The 20731-nt window shown below is 41.8% G+C and overlaps 1 protein-coding gene across 1 annotated transcript in view; it reads left to right on the top strand.

The window, feature by feature from the left end:
- The window catches only part of tgfbr3 (transforming growth factor, beta receptor III), a 99127-nt gene that overhangs the window by 14242 nt on the left and 64154 nt on the right, over window positions 1–20731 (top strand). Inside the window, exon 3 of the mRNA XM_049587404.1 lies at window positions 16136–16323. Within this exon, the coding sequence (XP_049443361.1) occupies window positions 16136–16323 (188 nt within the window). The remainder of the gene's footprint in view (window positions 1–16135; window positions 16324–20731) is intronic.

Genomic DNA, 20731 nt, shown 5'->3' with positions numbered 1-20731 from the left:
ACGGAAGTCCGCGCGGACTCAAAGCGGATGTCTGCAAGCCCTGTGCGCGCAAAGCTCTGCGCACCAGTGACTGCTCGGCATGTATTTTTCACATCACGGGGATTTTTCACGGACATTTTTACAGGAAACTACAACGTGGAAGTGCGCTCGACTATGAAAGCCCAAATGACTGCAGACATTCCTCTCGGAGTAGTAGTCTCTGCATGTTTCTCCTGTTTGTAGAAGAGCATCAAACTAGCTGGTAGCCCATCTCACACCACTGTAGCAATCCTATACTGCCCTCGTGCGTTTAGGAGCTGAATTGCATGTCGAATTAAGGGGGGAAATAAGACGGCGAATAGTAATAGTTGCATTAAAAAATCGATTTTTCAAAAATAAAATGACTATTTGAAATTCGAAAATCGTGACCCATCCCTAGTGGTGATATGGTAAATATACCCGTTAAAAGGTTAGCACTGTCAGTGTGAGCATGTTAGCATGCTGACATTAGCATTTAGCTCGAGCCTAGCCTCACAGAGCTTCTACCATGGATGTAGACGCTAAAGGTGCGGACAAACTTCCCGAGTCAGAGAATACAGTACAGTGGTGCAACTATCTTTTTCTTCTTGGCAGACTAGCTTGAGGTGCACACGCCACCAACTGGACTGGAGCGTGGAACAAGAGGTTATATTTTGTAACTGGAGCATGCACAGTTGGTGTGCTTGCTGTGCTTACAGACTCAAGGTGTCGGATGTCCACATAGGGGTCCGTGCAAACCCTCGCAGTCTTGGGTGGATGACAACATCTACATCACGTGGACCAAAGCAGACCCTCGCAGGAAAGAACATTCATGTTTTTCCTTTATCGTACCCTCTCCCAAACCTACACGCTTTAATGGCATTTTGTTTTCCTTTGTATCCAGTGCCTTCACTGTAGCTGAAGTTTTTACATCCACAGGGATGTATAGTTATTGTCTGAACACCTGTTAACATACTTACACAGTGGAAAAAAAAAAAGCTTTGCCTGTGTATCCGCACTTGTGTTTGCTCCACTTCTCCCACACAGATAAAATATAATCCAGTCAAACTGTGGTTTAGCTGTTTTTTCAATTATCTGCCAGCTGACAAGATCATGGTTAATGACCAATGAAGTGTGTTTGGGCGATATTGAGCTCCAGACGGGTTTGCAGGATATCTGTCTTCAGATTTCACACTTTGATGGGAGAGTTTACAACTTCCCTAATGGAGCTCGGGCTCACCCTCACCCTCCTCCCTTTTTCCCATTCCAGTTTCCTCCTCTTATGCCTTCGATTCTACAGTCCAGAGATAAATCCTTTTCATAGGCAGGCCAATAAAGTGGACCTACACCACCCTTATGAAAAGCTTTACTCACTTCCTGTAGTAGTGGCTCAAGGTTCAGGGGTGAGTGGGCTGTGCTAATGTCAACACTGCAGAGCTAGTGATTCTTTAGCCCAAAGCCCCTTAGGAAAACAACAGCGGGCAGAATATTACGTTCCCTAAACTGGTTTGCATAGTTCATCGACCATGGGAATCATGCCCTGCAGTAAAAAAGAAAGGAGACCAGAGGATTCATATAATCCTGTAGTTCATATGGGAACAGATATATCTTAGGTGGAGAGGAGATATATAGAAACAAAGAGGCCCCTTTGTGTCTATTACAATTAAACTGACCTTATTAGGCTGTATCTTTGCATTATTGGCCAGCTGTATTGAAAAGGCATTAAGTTCCATAATGGCCTTTCTCTGCTCCATTGTTTTTTTCCAGACAGGGAATCATGACATTGCTTTATGTGTTGACGTGTGTGAAGTTATCGTCACTGCTTTGACTTTCTGGAATACTGGGAGGGTACTGGGAACGAGACATGTGAGGATGTGTATACACACACACGGGGGAGGTTCTGTTTGTTTATCTTCGGAAATGGCTTTGTGGGAATATCAGATTTGTCCCTAACTGGCACACAGACTGACATCACTTCCTGTACCCAAATCTTGGCTCGGTGCCGCAGTGTGGAAGGCAACTACTGTACGTGCACTCTTGGGAGGTGTTTATAGCTGGTAAAATAGGAGAAGACTGTACTGACAAATGCATGTTGCAGCCTGGCAATTTCAGTTTGAAATTTAAAACTAGTTTTAACATAACAGTTTTATGTCCTGAATAAAGTAAGTTTAAACTTGACCAGAGCTTTGAAACTGACAGAAGCTTTCATGATACAATATGAATGAGCATTTATTTTTTAAGGAAAACGCCAAACATCCCCTAGTTCCAAGTTTTTTGCTGTGACAATTTTATGCCTTTCTTTGTCTTTTTTGATATTAAACTAAATATTTCTCGGTGTTTGACTATTGGCGTGCAGAACAAGTCATTTGAAAACCCAGGCCATTAAAACAAAACTTGACCCGCAAAATGACCATTTGTATATAGATTACTTTGTAACACTTTTCTTCAAGGTATCTACATAAGGGTGACATGACACTGTCATAACTATGACATAACACTGTCATGAACTTGTCATAAACATTATGTACATGTCATAAATGTTTATGACTGCTGTCATTAAGTGTCATTCAGTTTTTGTCTTGATTATGACAACTTGACGTTAATAAAGTGACATTACCAGAAGTTGTCTTGACAAATTGACATTAAATTTGTTTGGAATGTCCTGTGATGTGCTTACAATGACAACTTGACATTAACATAAAGACATCTTCTGGTAATGTCATCCTGGTTAATGTTAAGTTGTCATTGTAAGGACATCCCAAACAAATTTAATGTCAACTTGTCATAATCAAGACAACCCAAACAACTGAATGACACTTAATGACAGCAGTCATAAAGGTTTATGACATGTACATAATGTTCATGACAGGTTCATTACCGTGTCATGTCATAGTTATAACAGTGTCATGTCACTCTTATGCAGATACCTTCAAGTAAAGTGTTACTGATTACTTACCGCATGTTACATTGAATTCGTGAAGAAAACATTGTTTTTTTTAATCCAAAAAACACAAACAGCAGAACTACATCAAAACATCCAAATGACAACCTCACACAGCTCTGACAGTGTAAACATTAGACTTCTGCCTAAGAGCAGCACATCCTGATTGTGCTTCAGCATGTCTTGGGCAGAATTCAAACACACCTGTGTGTCCAGGCCCGCCACTCGGCTGTGCATGAGACTGTTTGTACTAGTATGTTTTTAAGTGTAACGTTTTCGCGAAAAAGCATTTGTCTGGGAGGTACTGAGCATATGACTGAATAAATGAGCACAGATTATACTGCACGAGTTGTGCGAGAGTTTGTCAATGGTTGGTTTGATATAGTTGTGTTGTTGTCAAATGTGTTTCCCATTTATTTCCATTCACGAAGAATGTTTGCCTTTTTGGATTCTCCATTTACTGTTGAGGTGAGAAAAACATTTTCGTTGTGAATTCAGGGTAATATGTGGTGAGTAGTTGTCACACAAATAGTCATTTTGCGGGTGAAGTATTCCTCTAAGAGATCGTAATGAGGCATTTTTCTGTTTTTATGAAATTCTATAGATCCATAGATCATTATTTTTAGTAGCTGAACTTACCTATTATTGCAGTAATTAGATCTATATCAATGGCTAAGGAGTAGATATATAAAGAGGATAAGAGAGACAGTCTTTTTTCAGTTATCTCAAAATTGAAAAGAGAACTCAACTTCATTTCAGGAAGTCGCTGTTTAGTAACAGTGCATGCATTATTAGTTTTGATTTTTGTCATCTTCTCAGGAAGATAATTGTGATTCAGTCCGTTATGTTGGTGGAGTAATCTCAGATTCTGTGTGACTAATATAAAATGTGTGATAATATGATGTCAGCCAACATGAGAGCGAAGCATTCACTTCACAGTGTTAGTGCTCATGTGGATATATTCAATAAAACTACAGACTCAGAACACTTTGGAGCATTACAAATTTATTACAGCATTATTTCTATTCCAGCTCCAGACCCTCTTTCTTTTACTGAAGTCATGCTCAGATTCCCCCAAAATACCATGGATCCTCTATAATTGTGATCTCATCCGATTTCACTGATGTTTTTGCAATAGTTTTTAAGTATGTGGCTGGTTTTGTTCCTTTAAAATGACTTGTTCAGGCGGATCGTTTTCAAGAACTGCAAGACAACCAGTAGTCTGCGTAATGTCAGTTTACATAGCGATTGGTTTCTTCCCTTTAAGTACCATGTGGTTGCACTTTGAAAAGCTTGTAGTCTGCTGAAAGGTGTAAAAATGAAAGCAGGACTTTCGTTTTATCACTCGCTATAATAGTCTGGGATACAACAAATCTGAAAGAGATATTAGCACTTAAATCATAAAAGAGGTTGCAGTCCAAAAGGAGCATGCCAAAGAATGTGAAAAGTGTCTAGTGACATCACTGTCTGGACCTCACACTGTTTAAATATATCAAAAGTGAGTATTTTTACAGTCTGTCCCTTCTTAATCTGGATTGACTTTGTTCACTTCCTGTTTTACTTCTAACACAATCACAGTTGAGCGTTTTAGGCAATGTAAAACAATAAAAGAATACACGTAATAAAATAAATCCCTCATGCACGTGGTCTTGTAATGCCATATCCAGTGTTGCTCTTAGAGTCAGTCTGTGTATACTCAGTGCTAATCCCCCGAAAAGGTGTAACAGAAGAAATAAACATTTAACTGTGGGTGGTTAGGAGAAAAAGAGGTGGATTAAGGTGCACGTCAGTCACAAGTGTTAAGTATTTCATGTTCATGTCCTTTACTGCTTGTGTAGAATTAGTCATGCTGTGGTGAACACTGGTCATGAACTAGGCAGACAGTTGGATAACCAATAAAAAAAAGTGAAAATCCGTCATCTAATAGAAACCATTGTGCACAGAAACCTGCAGATTGAGTCTGATGCGTTTTATCGCTCTGTTTGCTTCAGATATTCGCAATATGAGACAAAATGGAAGGACACTTTTGCTCCTTTGCTTTCCCCACTGGAGGCACCTATCTGGCCGTCGCCGCTCTCTGCTTGCGTCTTGCATTTGACACTGTGGCTGCCTAAAGTGGCTGAGCTGTCCTCCCTCTCTGTCTCCACAAAGAATATTTATTTACATGTGCACACAAGGATGAGAAATGTGAAAAGTCTTTGGCGATTAGACCCCATTGTGATGTCTTATAGTCCAGGAAGGTGGTAAAGACGTGGTAGATTAGGGATCCCCCCTATGGAGTCTAGTCGCTTGTGATGGTGGTGATGAGATGAGATGAAGAGGAAACTGAGGATCTGTATGTGAGGAGGAGTGGGCTTTTGATGAGCTCGTCCTGGGTTCTGGATAAGGTGATGGAGGTGAATGGGGTGGAGAAGGGTGCGATGATTCCGCCTAAAATGACAGCTGGAGAACAGATTTAAAGTTTGGCAGCAGCAACATGAACGACTGAGGGAGATCATGGCAAAGTTTGATTGGCTAACCGGGAGAGGGAGCACCTATAGTCAGCTGATTGGTGGAAATGATGGGATAGAGAGAGAATTGTGAGTGGATTTTCACTTCAACTGATACTCCAACTGTATTTCACCTAAACTGAAACTTCAGCAACTGTAGTCTGCTACTTCTTTTGTTTTCTAGGATTTAAACTATTTCAAATGTTTAGCCTTTTCTACTACAATTGTTCCTGATGTTATATCCATACCAAGCTGCTATATAATACTTCATACTAGCATTTAGTAGCCATCTATGTTGCACAAAAAGCCTAATAAAATGTGCAACCGTTTTATACTATGGTCCTTTGTTGACAGGATTCAGTTCTTACTTTTTTCCCAGAAACTGAGTATGGTTGAGCAGCAATTACCCATTTTAATACCAGTATGTTTCAGCTTTATATGTTGATCATAACCAGTAAAGTGAAGACTATTTAGTTGAAGTGGCTCTGGCAAACTGTAATGGAAACTGGAAAGTGAAAGTGATGATGAAAGTCATTTTTTCCACCCAGAAATCTCCCTCTAACTTCTCACTTTCAGAGTGAAAACCACAAACTCCTCTTACACCATTAGATGTGGTTTTTACACCTGTGACATTTGTCAGAGAGTTATTGAAATGCTGCCTGGTTGCTGACTCCACTGATGACAGTCTTCACTCTTTTACAAGAGCTCATTTATTGTTTAACACACATTTTGATTGTGGACATGAGGAGGTATCCTGAGCTGATCTGCAGGAGTCTGGAAGGCAGCCGATAACAAACATCTTTTCATAGACCCTGTTGGCTAAATAAAGATCAATTTCTGATCCTTTGTTTGTTTGCTGGAGGTATACCAGCTGTCAGAAAGGCCCCACTGAGCTCTGACATCTCGTAATCCACAGTGTTGTGTGCATGTAAACCACAGAGCACAACAAGCTGTTGGGTGGTGCCCGCTCTACCTTAGATCGTTTCAAACCTTTTTTTTTTTCGTTCAGCATTTTTCAAATCCCAGCATGCAAAGCTGAAAGGGCAGATTTGAATATGTGAGAGAAGTGTGTTGAATCTCAACAAGGCAAGGCACTTTTAAAATAACAAAATGTAAGTGTGTAGGATTTAGGGGCAGGAATGGAACATGATATAAAAAGTATGTTTTCTTTAGTGTGTGATGACATGAAAATAAGAGCTGTGGTGTTTTTGTTAGCTGAGTATGAGCTGTTTTTATCTACATAGGGAGCGGGTCCTTGTCTACAGAGGTCACAGTGTTGCGCTGCCATATTTCTACAGTAGCCGAGAACAAGCAAACTGCTTTATTCAGAGTTTTTACCGCTTTTAATCACTTGGTCCGTCTGTTTTGGAGAGGAAGAGACCTCTGCACATAATTCAGTTGTTGGTAAAAAACCTCCTGAACAATGAACGCTGAAGGAATTTTAATTGGGAGAAGTTTCATCTGGTTGCAGCTTGCAACCCTGACCACTAGACGACACTTAATCCCCCCAAAATCTTACACACTGCTCTTTTTACCTTTCACAACTTTGCAAAACATCACAAATATAGAACCAGATATTTACAGACATTCAGACTCATAACATTCTTTTTCCATACTATTCAAATCAAAGGTTTTTTTTGTGAACGTGACTTGACCTCACAGCTGGTCGGCGAGGAGGGATAATGAGATGTTGATGTTGAGTCTGTTGGGTCGGATCAGGATCTGGCTGTCTTGTCCATGTTAGCTTTTTCTAAAGTCTCGGTGTTGCTGATTTAGCCTGACACAGAGAAAAAGACCCCCTTACTTGGACGTTAACAAAATGAATCGTCAGGATTCAAAGTTAAGAGATTGTAAAGTAGAGTTTTCCAGCCTTTTGTTGTCGTTCAGCTGCAGGCGCAGTATGCGCTGGTTGGCTGGATTGAGATTGATGTGCAGTGTAATGACGGTCTCGGAACATTCATCTTTATGTAACGTACAGTATCTCATATATCATGGATCAGATTTTGCCCAATTCCTGGGGAAATGAAGCATCTCACCACTTTTATTCCAGTGTTTTCAAAATGAATGCTAAGCCCCAAAAGTGCACTGTAATTACCCTGCACCTCCTTTGATAATAGATCATTTTCATGTAATTTGCTGAGGTTTGGGGATATTAGTTTGTAGCTTACCACAATACAGTTTTACAGTAAGTTTACCACAATAATTCAGTACTTAGGAACAAAAAGTGGTAAGCTTCAGGCTACAAAAGGGTCTAAATGGACACAGCAGATTTTTTTTCTACATATTTCAGTGTAGGATATAGTTATAAGGTTACACTCTCCTCCTCTCATCCTTCATACAGTTGGTACTCTCATCTCTGTAAAGACATACAATAAATTTTTGAGATTACTGTTACAGCTGGAGTCTCAGATTTACCATCAGATGTTGCTGTATCTGTTGGGGTAAGGGGGTATTTGTGGTGTAGTCTGCAGAGTGTCTGGGACCAGGCTGGACTTGTTTTTCGGGCAGATTGAACAACAGCTTCTCTCATTCCTCCGCTGTGGGCGTTTGGCCTGGCCAGCTAAAAGGCACTCATAGCAGCTGGACAGGACATACTCTGTGCTCCATCGATGACCGAGGAAAAATGGCGGGAGAGGAGGGCAGACAGAAGCGGGGGAGAGAGGCAGACGGACCAGGTGACAGAAGACACAAAGCTGTGGCAGAGCCAAACATTTTTTCCCTTAAACTCTTTTCTGTCCATCTAGGTTGGAGGTTGATGGGGATAGCATATGTGATAGGATTAGAAATCAGTTAGTTTCATCTTGATAGAACAACTGAATGACTGATGAAGGCCTTTATCATCTTAAAGGTTTATTATAAATGTATAAAGGTCATGTTGAAGGCTCATAGATTTATTATGAATCATCATAGTGTAACGACTGTGTGTCCTTACAGCTCAGGATGGAGTCATTTCTGGTGAAAGATTCTTCTATCAACCCAATCTCGTAAAGTAAAATAAAGGGATCGTTAGAAAGCATTAATTGATTCTGAATGATTATTTGGCAAAACGCACACTATATGGAAAATATGCAAAATGACAGGAAATCTGGGCCCAGTTAATAAATGTACATCAATAGTATTCATCAGATACAGAACAATAAAAGACCTATAACATTTTTTTTTCTTGGAAAGTCTTTATTTTCAAATTAACTGATTTATTAACTTACAAAGTAAATTAATTTGGCACAAGGACTGACAAAAGGCCTATGTGACAGTTCAATCAGGAGAGACAAGACAGACAAGTTAAATCCCCCCATGGAGTCCAGACACTGGTGGAGGTGGTGGATGATGACTCTGAGGCTGCTGACTGCTGAGGCTGATGAATCTGTATTAACTAGGTGGTGATGGGGTGGTGGAGGGCTCGCATGACTGCAGCAGGAAAGGACTATGGCAGAGAAAGAACCATATATAAAATGAAGCGCTGTAAGATGATAGGCTGACAGAGAAGGTGTGTCGCTGTGCTGTTGGTTGATTGTGAACAGCTGATGACTCAGACCCTGACTGTGACGCCTAGAGATAGTGAGAATATGCATATGAGAATGGCAGGGTGAGAAAGAAAACTTACAGCCTGAGAATAGAAAGTATTGTCTTTCTGTATGAACTTTTGCTAGAGCTCAGATATTGTACTGCATTGAAATTGTAACTCTCTCCTAAATCCAAAAACTAGAGTGCTTAAAGTCAAATTTGTGATGACATCAAGTGTGAAGTCTGGAGCTGCTCCATAGACAGTGACTTGAGAAATATGTTCGAGATGACATGGAGAGCAGCAAAGGGAATCCTTTGGGTATATGGGAACATTTTCTGTTTCAAAACTGAGAACACCACAGTAAAAAAGGCTAATTTGGGTCCACAAAATCAGGCTCGCATTCATTGTTTATCAGGGTTCCTCCTGTCGAGGAAAACCTGGAGAAGTCAAGTTTTCCAGTCCTGGAAAAGTCATGGAAATAGTTAAAAAAAGAATCATTGTAAGTTTTGGAAAAGTCTTAAAATTTTGTTGTATGTAATGAAACTGTTACAGTAATCTTTCTTGCATAACCTTCCACGTAAAGTAACATAACAGCAAATTTATTTTCTGTAGCTGATGACATAGGCCTCTAGTTTCGCAGACCGGGCGAGGCGGAGGCGCAGCGCAGCGCACCTGCGCTTCGCCAACTGGGTGTGGCCAGGTGGATTTTGCAAGTTTGGCACACCGTGCGCGCTGGCACAGCTACTCCTCTTTCCCACCTCCGTCCCTCCTACCTGCGCAAGTCGGAAAGAGGGAGGAGAGAAGGCGTGGAGTGGGTTTTACACAGCCGATTCACATCATACCAATCAAATGAGCCCCTCTTCTCGCCCTTAAATGCGCTGGGCGAAGGCGTAATGAGAGTTTACTCAATTCGCCATGGCAGAAGAGAGCAGCAGCATCAGACAGCCAAACTTCTCCCAGGAGGAAACTGATGTTTTGGTCCGGGAGGTCCGAATATACGGAACTGTGAGCAGACCTCCACGGGCTGATGATGCAAAGGTAGCCTGGGAGGAGGTCACCACAATTGTAAGTCAATGTTGCGTTTCTCTCGTGTGCGCGCACGCTCTCTCTTTCTCTCTCGCAGTCTCACTCTGTTTCTTTTCTTTTGACTTTTCTAGGATGACAGATGCTGAATATATACTCCCTGTCTGATGCTGTGGCTGTTTGTGGTTGGCTGAGAGGGATGTGAACTCATTAGTTTGCAGCTGTGTTAATCAAATGAGGTTGGGTTTCCATTACGTGTGCCAAACGTGCCAAACGGTGCCAATCCCCTTTGATCTGACAGATGTGATGGGACAGTCGATATAGAGATACATTTATGTGCTGATTGTAGATAGTTGCATTGATTAGTGGTTTTTGTGGGTATTTATTGCATCATTAATGTGCCTGACATTCTGGAGACCTGCCTGTGAGGTTTTGGTGACATAGTGTGCGCACTGTCCGCCGGTCAGCCAAACTGCCACTACACCGGCTGCGCTCTGCCTGCGCTGACAGTAGACCTGGTTTCAGCTGGCAAGCTTTTAGTGCACCTTCGGCAAAGCCTTTTGGCACGAAACTGTCACTGCGCCAAGCTGGATCTGTCGACACCACCCCCTGCTGTGCCGCCACACCCATCTCAGCGCACCTCGGTCTGCCAAACTACCAAACTGAGTGCGCCTCGGGTTGCACTGCTCGAAACTAGCTCTGTGCGGGGTTCGCCACCCTGCACTGCACCGGGAAACTAATGACCATAATGTTGCTCTCATGTTGTTTACCATCATGCGCATTTCGTCACTTTCTCCCCACATTCCCCCTCTGTCTTCATGTATGCCAGCGAGCTGGAAGTATGTTTAGAGTTTGAATCTGACATGTTTGAAAAACGCCTGGAAAGTGGGGCAAGAATATTTTTTTTTTTCTTTTTTTTATGGGTTCTTGAAAGTCATGGAAAAGTTTTGAAATTTTGTCCATGAAGATGTGTGGGAGCCCTGTCTATGGAGCAGCTCTAGACTGTATACCCTATGACATCACAGGTTTGAGACTTCCTTCTGTGGTTTCTGGCTTTGAGAGAGAGTAGCTCATGTTCACAAATATTGATCGAACTTTCCAAGGCCATGGAAATAACATATTGGAATTATTAATTTAGGTAGTTCTCCCTTCTAATGGCTGCAACTGCTTTTTAGTTGTAAATGTAAGGTTATATTTAAAAGGGATTATACCACATCAAACATATCTAGGATTTGAGGACATGTGGGGTGTAGCCTAGACTTCTGTTCCTGGCACTTTATTGTATTTTTTTATGCAATCTGGCAACTTATTTACACTCAAAGTACCAAAATAAAAACCCAGTGTGAATCAGTTTATTTTCATTGTGAATTAGAAAACAATCGGCAGGCCACCGGACACCCTATGGTGGGGCAGTTTTGGCATTGGGGCTGTAAGTTGAGTATCACTGCCCTAGAGGCTGCAGCCTTCACCACACAATCCACAAGTTGTGGATGAATTGAATGAAGGCCTTTCCTTTTCTTACTGAATTACAAGTAGTTAAAGCTGCTATAATCAATATTTTTGTATTACCCATGAATCAGATTACTATGTGTAATATGAAGGGGGTTTCTCATAGTAGTAAACCCACACAATATTATCATACAGCCTTATAGTTCTATCTGTTTTCATCCATGTACCTGGGGAAGGGTTTCAGGGCAGCAGGCTGAGCAAAGTACTGCAGACCTTCCTCTCCTCAGCAAAACCTACAGCTCCTGGTGGGGATTGCAAGGCGTTCCCAGCTCAGATGGGATATATAATCCCTCCAGCGTGTTCTGGGTCTACCCTGGGGCCTCCTACCAGTTAGATGTGCCCAAAAAACCTTTAACAGGAGGTGCCCTGGAGGATTTCTGATCAGGTGCCCGAACCACTTCAGCTGGCCTCTTTTGGCTTGAAGGAGCAGCGGCTCTAATCAGAGCTCCTTTGAGATGTCCAGGCTCCTCACCCTATCTCAGAGGCTGAGCCCAGACACCCTACTGAGGAAACTAATTTCAACTGCATCCATTCACAATCTGATTCTTTCAGTCACTACCCAAAGCTCATGACCAGAGGTGAGCGTTGGGACATAGATGGGTCAGTAAATTAAGAGCTTTGCCCTCTGGCTCAGTTTCTTCTTCGCCACGATGGTTTAGTGCAGTGCCCACTGTGATGGCGTTAAGAGGCTTGTCTATTTCATGCTCCATTTTACTGTCACTCATAAACAAGACCTCGAGATACTTGAACTCTTTCGCTTGGGGCAGTAACTCCCTAACTCAAAGGGGGCAGTCCAGCTCGATTGGGCTTTTCATTGTCTTTCAGCATGTTGTTTTAGTTTAACCACCTGTGACTTAACTATTCTGGTTCAGTCTCGTGGGTGTCATTAGTGTAGTTACCACATGCATCAGACAGCTGTTGTCAAGGTACAAACTCTGATGAACACACTGCTACCCGACCCAGCACGAAAAGGCAGAGAACGCGAGTGACTAGCTGATGAACCTACTTCTGTAGGAGTTGGTGGAGACCAAACCAGAGCAAAAAGGAAAGTGAATATTGGACTTGTATTCCTCAGATGGCCAGAAATCCGAAATGAATGCAAGTGTTGTTCTGCATGTGCTGGATGTATAAATACTGTTTGCTGAAATGTTAGCGATATAGACTCAAAGGTGTCTTAAAGGTCCGTGTTGACTTTGAGCTTGTTTTTGCTGCCCCCGGCTGGCAGAAAGATCAGTTGATGTGGGTTTAATCTACAAACTGTCATCAGAGCGGCACCAGAGAAATGAACACAACATCATTTAAATCAAAGGAGTTGTTTTCTTTCCTTCATGTCAGCAACAAAGTCGTCGTCAGGGAGGTCACCAAAATCATCATGAATCATCTTCTGGTCAGAATGACTATCTATGAAACTGTCATAAAAGTCTAGTCTAGTCTTCGGCTCAGCAGAAACATTACCACGAAACTTTGAGTGCCCTACTTTTATATCCATGTGGGGCCCTTCTGTCCCACATGCCTCCCTTTGTATTTTTATGCAGTTTGAAAAATCAGATCATTGCCCAATGTGTATTGTAATCTTTTGGCAGTCTCCCAGAAAGAGCTCCATTTTTCTTTGTTTGTCTGGCAGTTGTTTGTTATTCTCCATGTGTGAGGGGAAAAAGTGAGTTGGAGTGCCCTCAGATGTGTTTGTGGGAGTAAGGCTTGATGACATGGTTAGGCTTCGGTCCTTTGGGAGGAAGAACGAGGAGGGGGTTAGGCGGGGGTTGAACTGATGCACCACAGGTTTTTGCCATTAAGCCTCGTTCTTTTATCAGCACAGTTGCCATGTTCTAATATATGTATGCTCCCAATAAGATAATGTATCTGGGCTTGGAGTGATTCACAGGCAACAAGAGAAAGCACAAAGTCCAGGTTGAGACATCTGTCAAGGGCCCAGGGTTTGTCTCAAGAGACAAATATGGTTACAATAAAGCCCCTGTTTTTTTTTTCTCACAAAGAGGAGGGGAGCCATGCCATATATAATCTCTGGGTTTATGCTGACGTAACATAGGCTTATTGGACAGCACGGAAACAGAAAACAATAGCTATGTGTTCCGACTAGAAAAAAAAAAAAAAAGTTTTCCCCCCTAGCTGTACCCCGCTGCTGAGGCACTATGTTTTTGCAGTCAGTCGGGGGGAGAATTTAACATTGTTATCTAACTGTCTTTCACTTGGACTTTAATGATTTCCAAATGCTCCATCTGATTGCTATTGGCAACCTTTGCGTGTTTAGCGTGATGTGTTTGAAATGTGAGCGGCCCTTGGCTGGCACAAGGCTGTGGGGTAAAACACAAGGTCTGACCCCATGGAATAAACCTGGCCACTGATGCTCTCATAGTATACATGACACTAATGGAAAAGAGCTGTTTGGTACCTCACGCAAACCTCGATGCTGTGCTTTTGTGCCACCCTGACTTCATGTGAAACGGTTGTATTTCTGTGTTAAGTTACGCCCTAAATATATTTAAGTGGGTCACACAGATGTAAAACGTAAAGGAAGTTTACACTATTAGAAGATCTCAGGCTGTGGTGAAGTTTGTTAACCACCTGAAAGCTTGTGGCTGAAAAGGAAGTTCCATATCATGCAAGAGCAAATGCGGATGCTAAGTGCGATCCTGTAAACAGTGAGTGAATCTTTGTTTAGGTCAAGTAGCCCAGACGTTCACAGATCACTACGCTGTTCATTACAGCTGACTGTGCAGTAGACAAAACACAGATAGAGACCCAAGAGACTGAGCTTCAGTGTCCGTACACCCTGCTGACTGCTGCTTAGCTTGATAGATTGGGGCTCAGTTAGTGTTTTTTTGTCGTCGTGGCTGCTGTGATGTCTGTGACTGAAATGAGAGTGAAAGAGAGACAACAAATGTCCCTTTTTGCAAGTAATACACTAATATGGAATCTCACGGCCCATAAAGATAACTGATAGTTTGTTATGAGTGAATTGGATATGATGACACAGGATATTACTCATACATCATGAGTGCGAAAACTAGAGGAGGCCAGGCAAACTCTCCACATAACTCGGCAGTATAAAAAGACAATATGTATACATAAAACATAAATAGTCATACGCATATATGGTGCAGAAATTATAAAAAATAAAACATCACACATGGATGTAAACATTGACAGTCATTGCGCGTATTGCATTAGCAGCAGCGCTCAAACACTGCATTGATTCAACTTTGCACTTCTGGAGCATCGACGTTGACACAGCAGAACCAGAGAAATCATCTTTTTTTTCTGCACACACCTCTTCCTCGTGGTGCCAAAATCACCCACAATGCAACTGTACTGCTGACAGTCTGGTTGGAGATTTGGTTGTGTCATGCAAGTAGCGGCTAATGTAGCCTTGAGCTGCTAGCCTCAAGCAGAGATAAACAGCGGGCTACATAGGTCACTTCCTTTTAACTCCATACCCTCAGATTATTATCATTTTAAAATTTGAAGTCTTCAGCCCCAACCAACTCTGACTTAAGTGATATTCATATCAGACGCATTGATTGGACAGTTTTGAAGTTCGTCATATACATTAGCATAAATAGGTTATGGAATATACTTTGCCTTTATCAGGATCAATTATGAGATCGCAGGCAGATTTCACGATCAGCAGGTGGATTTATGACCAGGTTAGCTTTTGAAATCATGCTAAAATCACATATCTGCTATCATATCTAATAATCATCATCATAATCCCGTGGTTGGTTCCTTTTCTTTCACACTACAAACGAACCGCACCAGAGTCCATGGAAGCAGACCAAGACCCACCTTTTCGAGCAGTCTCTGCTCAGTTGTTTGGTCTGCACCAGGGTTTGATTGACAGCCTTTACGCCAACCCAAACAAACCGTACTAACCACGCTAATGGACCCGAGGTTGTTTTTTACCAAACTAAACAGGCCAGGTGTAAGAGCACCTGAAGAGTCATCGCTTACTCATCAAATCCCAATGATCAAATCATCCAGTTATTTAGTTCACTGCTTGCCCTTGTGGAAGACACAATGGACTGTGTATTTCAGTGGATTATTACTGTAGAGACCATGCTTTGTCCAGGATATTGTCACATTTCCAAGGCAACTAGTGAAGGCCACAGCTAATGGTTGGTTACAGCCTTTACAGGACGGAGTGCACTTTGAGTGTAAAGTCTGGTTTCCTCCGACGTGATTGAATGAGGTCAAATTTGACCATGCAAGGAAAAATAAAAACGGTTGAAAGTGCCTAAAGGGAATTACAATTGGAGTGCTGTGTGTTGATTATATGCCTCACACGTTCCTCAGCTTATAGATGGTCAGACTGAGTGTCGCTTCACTGAGGAAAAAAAAACTTTACAGAGAGTTGCTTTTTAAAATGAGGAATTGCTGTACTTTAAAATATTCTAGCGAGACCACCATCGTCAGCAGCTCACATCAGTACAGATTATAAATGGTTAAATTCTCAGAAAGATTAAGGTGTTGCATTTCTAAGTTCTATGCGTTGAAAAGAAGACAGCTGCACTCTCTTTTCTGTTGTAACACTGACTCCTTTCTGCAGTAGACGATTATGGCCATGGGACATATAAACAAGTCATCATCATGTGAGACGTGACATTTCACATACTGTACCATTTGATTCATACAGTATTCTTTTCTACGCCGCAGGGCCATTGTTTCGCAGCCCTTGTGAGCTGCTGCCGGTGGGGATTGGACACCCGGTGCAGGCTACACTGAAGAGCTTCACCGCCCTGTCAGGCTGTGCAAGCAGGGGCACCGCCAGCCTCCCTCAGGAGGTCCACATCATCAACCTGAGAGGACATGTTCCAGAGGGACCAGACAACACCCCGGCTGAAGTGAGTCACTCTTAGTAACAAGTAGAAACTAAACTTGAGTTATTTTTTTCTACCACCATAATTAACTCCTCAATAAACTAGTCAAGATTAGACCTAGAACCAGAATAGGATATAGCAAAGCATTTAACAGTGCTCTAAACCCACAATCGCAATCAGTATAGGCAGAGTTGTGTATTGGTTTGTCAGCATTTACAGAGTATTTACAGTATAGCCCAGTGAGAGATGATCTGTCTGCCACATCCTGTCATCTACTGGGGACTTTATTGTTCAGCCTGATAAAGAGTGCAAGCTCTGCTGCTCTCGCTATTTCCACTGCCCTTGTTTGCTCTATTTTTAACCAGTGACCCTGATAATAGCGGCCAATCCTTTTCCCTTTTTGCTTAGAGGAAGCTTCTTGGGCAAAGCTAGGTAGTAAAGGCCCACTCACACAGTTAATTCATCTATAACATAGGCTGCACTAGAGGCTTGTTAGTGGAGGATTATTGCATGGTTAGCTGGTCAACTACTCTGTTTGGTAAGTTAACACTTGCAAGGTGAAAACAAGCTGATGTTTGTTCCAAGGTTCTTTCTGTTTTCTCTAGACTGCTCTTTTCAGGATTGTACGTTATTGAATTCAATGAAGAGTTCGTAGCTGTGATTCCATTAATGTATCTTCATGTGCATTTTGAAGTTTCACATTAAAAAAGCTGCATGAAAGATGCAAAATTTGATAAAACTTCTTCAGTGGCCAAAAAGGTTTTCATGCTTGCTCGAGGTGGTTTTTGCCTTTCTTGAAAAACATTTTGACATACCGGCCAAGGTGGCTGGTAGATGCATATTTTTACCGGCCAAATAATAAATCGGCTTTTTTGATTCACATATACATTTGTTTCAGCACATTTTACTGAGATATTATGGTGTTATATTGATACAAACTTAAAGAAGAGGCCTATCCACCAGCCACAGTGGCAGGTAAACAAAAAAAAGTCATTTCAACCCTGGTAAGCAGTGATGCAGTGTGTATTTCTAGGGCTTTTATTGTGGCGGGTGTTAATTTTCGGACCCTGGAAACAACAATTAAAACTTGCCTATTTGAAACAAATTCCTGAAAACCTCTCCATATTTCTCTCGTAGATGGGTTTGATGGCTGAGGCAACTTCTTTTGTTATCGCTTTGCAGCCTCTACTTATTCCCCATTTAACGGTGGATTACAGCGATGTATAAAGCGTAGCCTATACTGCTAACTAGCTTTGGGCCGATGGCTGTCATTCATCAATCACTGATTCAACATTGTGAAAGTCCTCAGTTCTGACAGTTGTGCTACTATAAAGCATTATGTTAGTTGTTTGTGGGTTGAGTCGTGTTCAGGTGGTTGATGAGTGTGTATCTTTGTGTTTTCGTCGATTTGGGTGGTTCACGATAGACATCAACGCCCAACCCTACCATCAACTAGACGTAAACGTGTCTTATTCACATTTTTTTTTTGTGACATTTCAAAAATTCACTTTAAATTTGCTGGCCAGTTGAATGGAAACACACCTATCGAAGAGCAGAAAAAGCTGGCAAACTTACTGACTGTTTATTTCCAACTCAGTATCTCTGGATGGACAATATATTTGCACTGTTAATTCAAGGGGGCATATTTGCACCATGGACTCCCGTCTCATAACTTGATAAAAACCAGGCCTCTTTTGTGGAGCAGTTAATAGGCTACTCCAACAGAAATGAATGCTCTGATTCTGTGTTCCCTGAAGGTAAGCCCTGTCAAGATGGCTTGCTAATCAAGTGGTGCAAATTAGCACACCACAAGTCACCACAGTTGAACTTGACATTCAAAATATACACAGATTTACTTCACCCTGTGGGCAAACTCATTGATTTTGCTAAAAACTTTTGCTGTTTTAAATGTTGGTGTTACTGAGCTTTAACACTTCTTTTTTGATGTCACTGTTTTTGGAAGCTCCACTAGGTATGGTAAAATAAACCTGCTCCAAACCTCATGATCACATGGGCTTGCCTAACATTGGACTCTCTAAAGGGTAAAGCAACAAGACAGTGATTAGTCAGTCATTTAAATGTCTGTGCCGAGTTTTTTTTTCCAACCCCTGATTTGTTTTGAGCAGAACTCTTTAGTGTGCTCATTCAAGCTATCAGCACATCTCCTGATAGTGCTTCAAACGTTGATGGCGGTTTTAAAACCACTCCCTGTCTTCAGGTGCTTTAAAACATGTCTCATGGCAGAACTCTTCAAAGTTAGCCAGAGTTTGAAGATGAATCATGGGCCCATGGCCTTTGAAAACGCTGTATCTGGCTCTTAAACTGTCCCACGTTCCCTTCCCCCTCAGTCACAGCAGTGTGAAAAGCAGCATGTATAGACTTGCCATTGCAATTTTGCTGCTGATGTCGGCTCAAACATTGCCAAGGCCAAATATACAGAAACACAGTGTGTGTGAATGTGCTGCATCAGCAGGTAAATACAGAAATTACACTCTGGTTTCAGTGGCTGTGGTTGTTCTGAAGCTTTACTACACAAAGTTAAATGATGATCTGTGATCTTACCAATGAGAAGGATTTGTCTTCTGTTGTAATCCATCATGTTTACTCCACACAGTGTACCGTGGAGGAGTCGAAGTAGTTACAGAGCAGGACAAATTCACCTTAACACGGGCTGAGTAGTTGATACAGAGATGGTCATTTGGCGCTGAAGTATTCCTCTAAGAAAACCAAACAATATTGAGTGTATTTTTGCTGCTGTTGAAGCTGTCACAGCCCATGAGACGGGCCGTCTAAACCTTATTTTCACTTGCTCTCAAGAGACCCTGTTGCTGGTGATGGACCAAATAATGGTTCATGAATACAGTCAACTGACAAAGTCTGGTCGTAAAAGTGATTTTTGTATGCTTTCATTTATTTTGTCCAAAGTTAATATTTTTCAGTCATCTACTGAGTTTATTTATTGGGATTTAAAGCAGAGGGAGAAGAACAGAAGTGAAAGTATTTCATTTTTGTGTTTGGCTCTGTGCGGAATTTTATCCATCTAAAATTTTGAAAGAAAAAAAAGCCTCATTTATTTGACATTGTTCTTTTTTAACAGATGTAAAGAATAATTAGCTCCGTAAATGACCACTCACAGCACAACTGTAACAGATAGTCCAGTGAAACCTTCAGTTTGAGGTTCTGTGAAATCCATCTCTTCACGTCAATTTATCCAGCTGTTGGTAACCCATCACCTCCATGGTCAAGTGAGGACTTTTGCGGAGGAGGCAGAAATCCAGCTGTCTGTTCCCCTGCCTACAGCCTTGGCTGCAGAAGGTCACCCAGCTCTGGTTGAGATTAGGTGGCCCGGCAGAAACTCGTTTCCGTGAGTGTAGCGATAAGATAAGATCCCCACTCCCACTCCGGTCCTTGATTGCATTTCCACCTGGGTCGTGGGCACAGGTTGGCCTGTTCGGACGCGAGCAGCATCTTCCGAAGTACTTGGCTTGCGACAAGGGCACACAGTGCGTCAGACTGTGGTCTCATTGACACAATCTGCCCCTGATCTGTGATATTTCGTGACTGGAGGAGGTGATAATCCAGTGGAAAAAGGGAATTACAGCTTGAAACCAAGGCGATCTTAACATGTTTAACATCCTTGGCCACATTTGGGCCACAATCCTCTCATCTAGGAGGCTGTGAAAAAGCGCCAATGTGAGTCTAAAGGATAAAACCTATTCCTTATTTCTGAGGCATATTTAAAGCAAGGCAAGTCAGAGGCTTATCTCTTGCAGTGGAAGGTTTCTTGAACTTACCTACTAAAAACCAACCATGAAACACCACAAGCACTTCTCTTAAAAAACATTCGCTTGGAAATGTTTTTTGAATTCAAACCTTGAAAGGTGGCTCTGAAAACTTTATAGCTTGTTCCTTTGTGTAGGAAAATACTCAGTTTGGATTGACAAGCGTTACAGTGAATTCCAAGAGCATCCCAGTTTCATGGCAAAATAAAACACTCACTTAAACTTCTCAAACCACTCTTTCAGCATAATCCATTTCCCCTCTGTCCATCTGTATGCCCCATTTGTGCCAAACGCTCATATTTTTGCTAAAATATGGCTATGTATACAGCTGGATTTGCTGCCAGTTTGTATTTTGTCATTTTAGATTTAAGATGTTTTTGACAAAGCAGGCCCAAGACTGTAAACAACTGAGTGTTGAATTCAAGTTAGCCTCTGAGACCATTAGAGGACACCTTCTTAAAGGAACAGTTACATGAAAAGAGCCGTTTTTGTCAAGAGTTAGGGGAGAAGATTGACAGCATTTGACTGATTCCATTTAGCTTCTTTGATATCAGGGTCCTGGTGCTGTGCATGCTCCCTCAGTGTCACACTCACTCAGACTTTTGAATAGAACAGAGCCATCATTAGTGTCATTCCAATTGCTGCAACTT

Source organism: Epinephelus fuscoguttatus, linkage group LG10 (genome assembly GCF_011397635.1).
Source record: "Epinephelus fuscoguttatus linkage group LG10, E.fuscoguttatus.final_Chr_v1".
Taxonomy (NCBI): domain Eukaryota; kingdom Metazoa; phylum Chordata; class Actinopteri; order Perciformes; family Serranidae; genus Epinephelus; species Epinephelus fuscoguttatus.
Note: the sequence above shows the minus strand (reverse complement) of the source record. Positions and strands in the feature narration are given on the sequence as shown.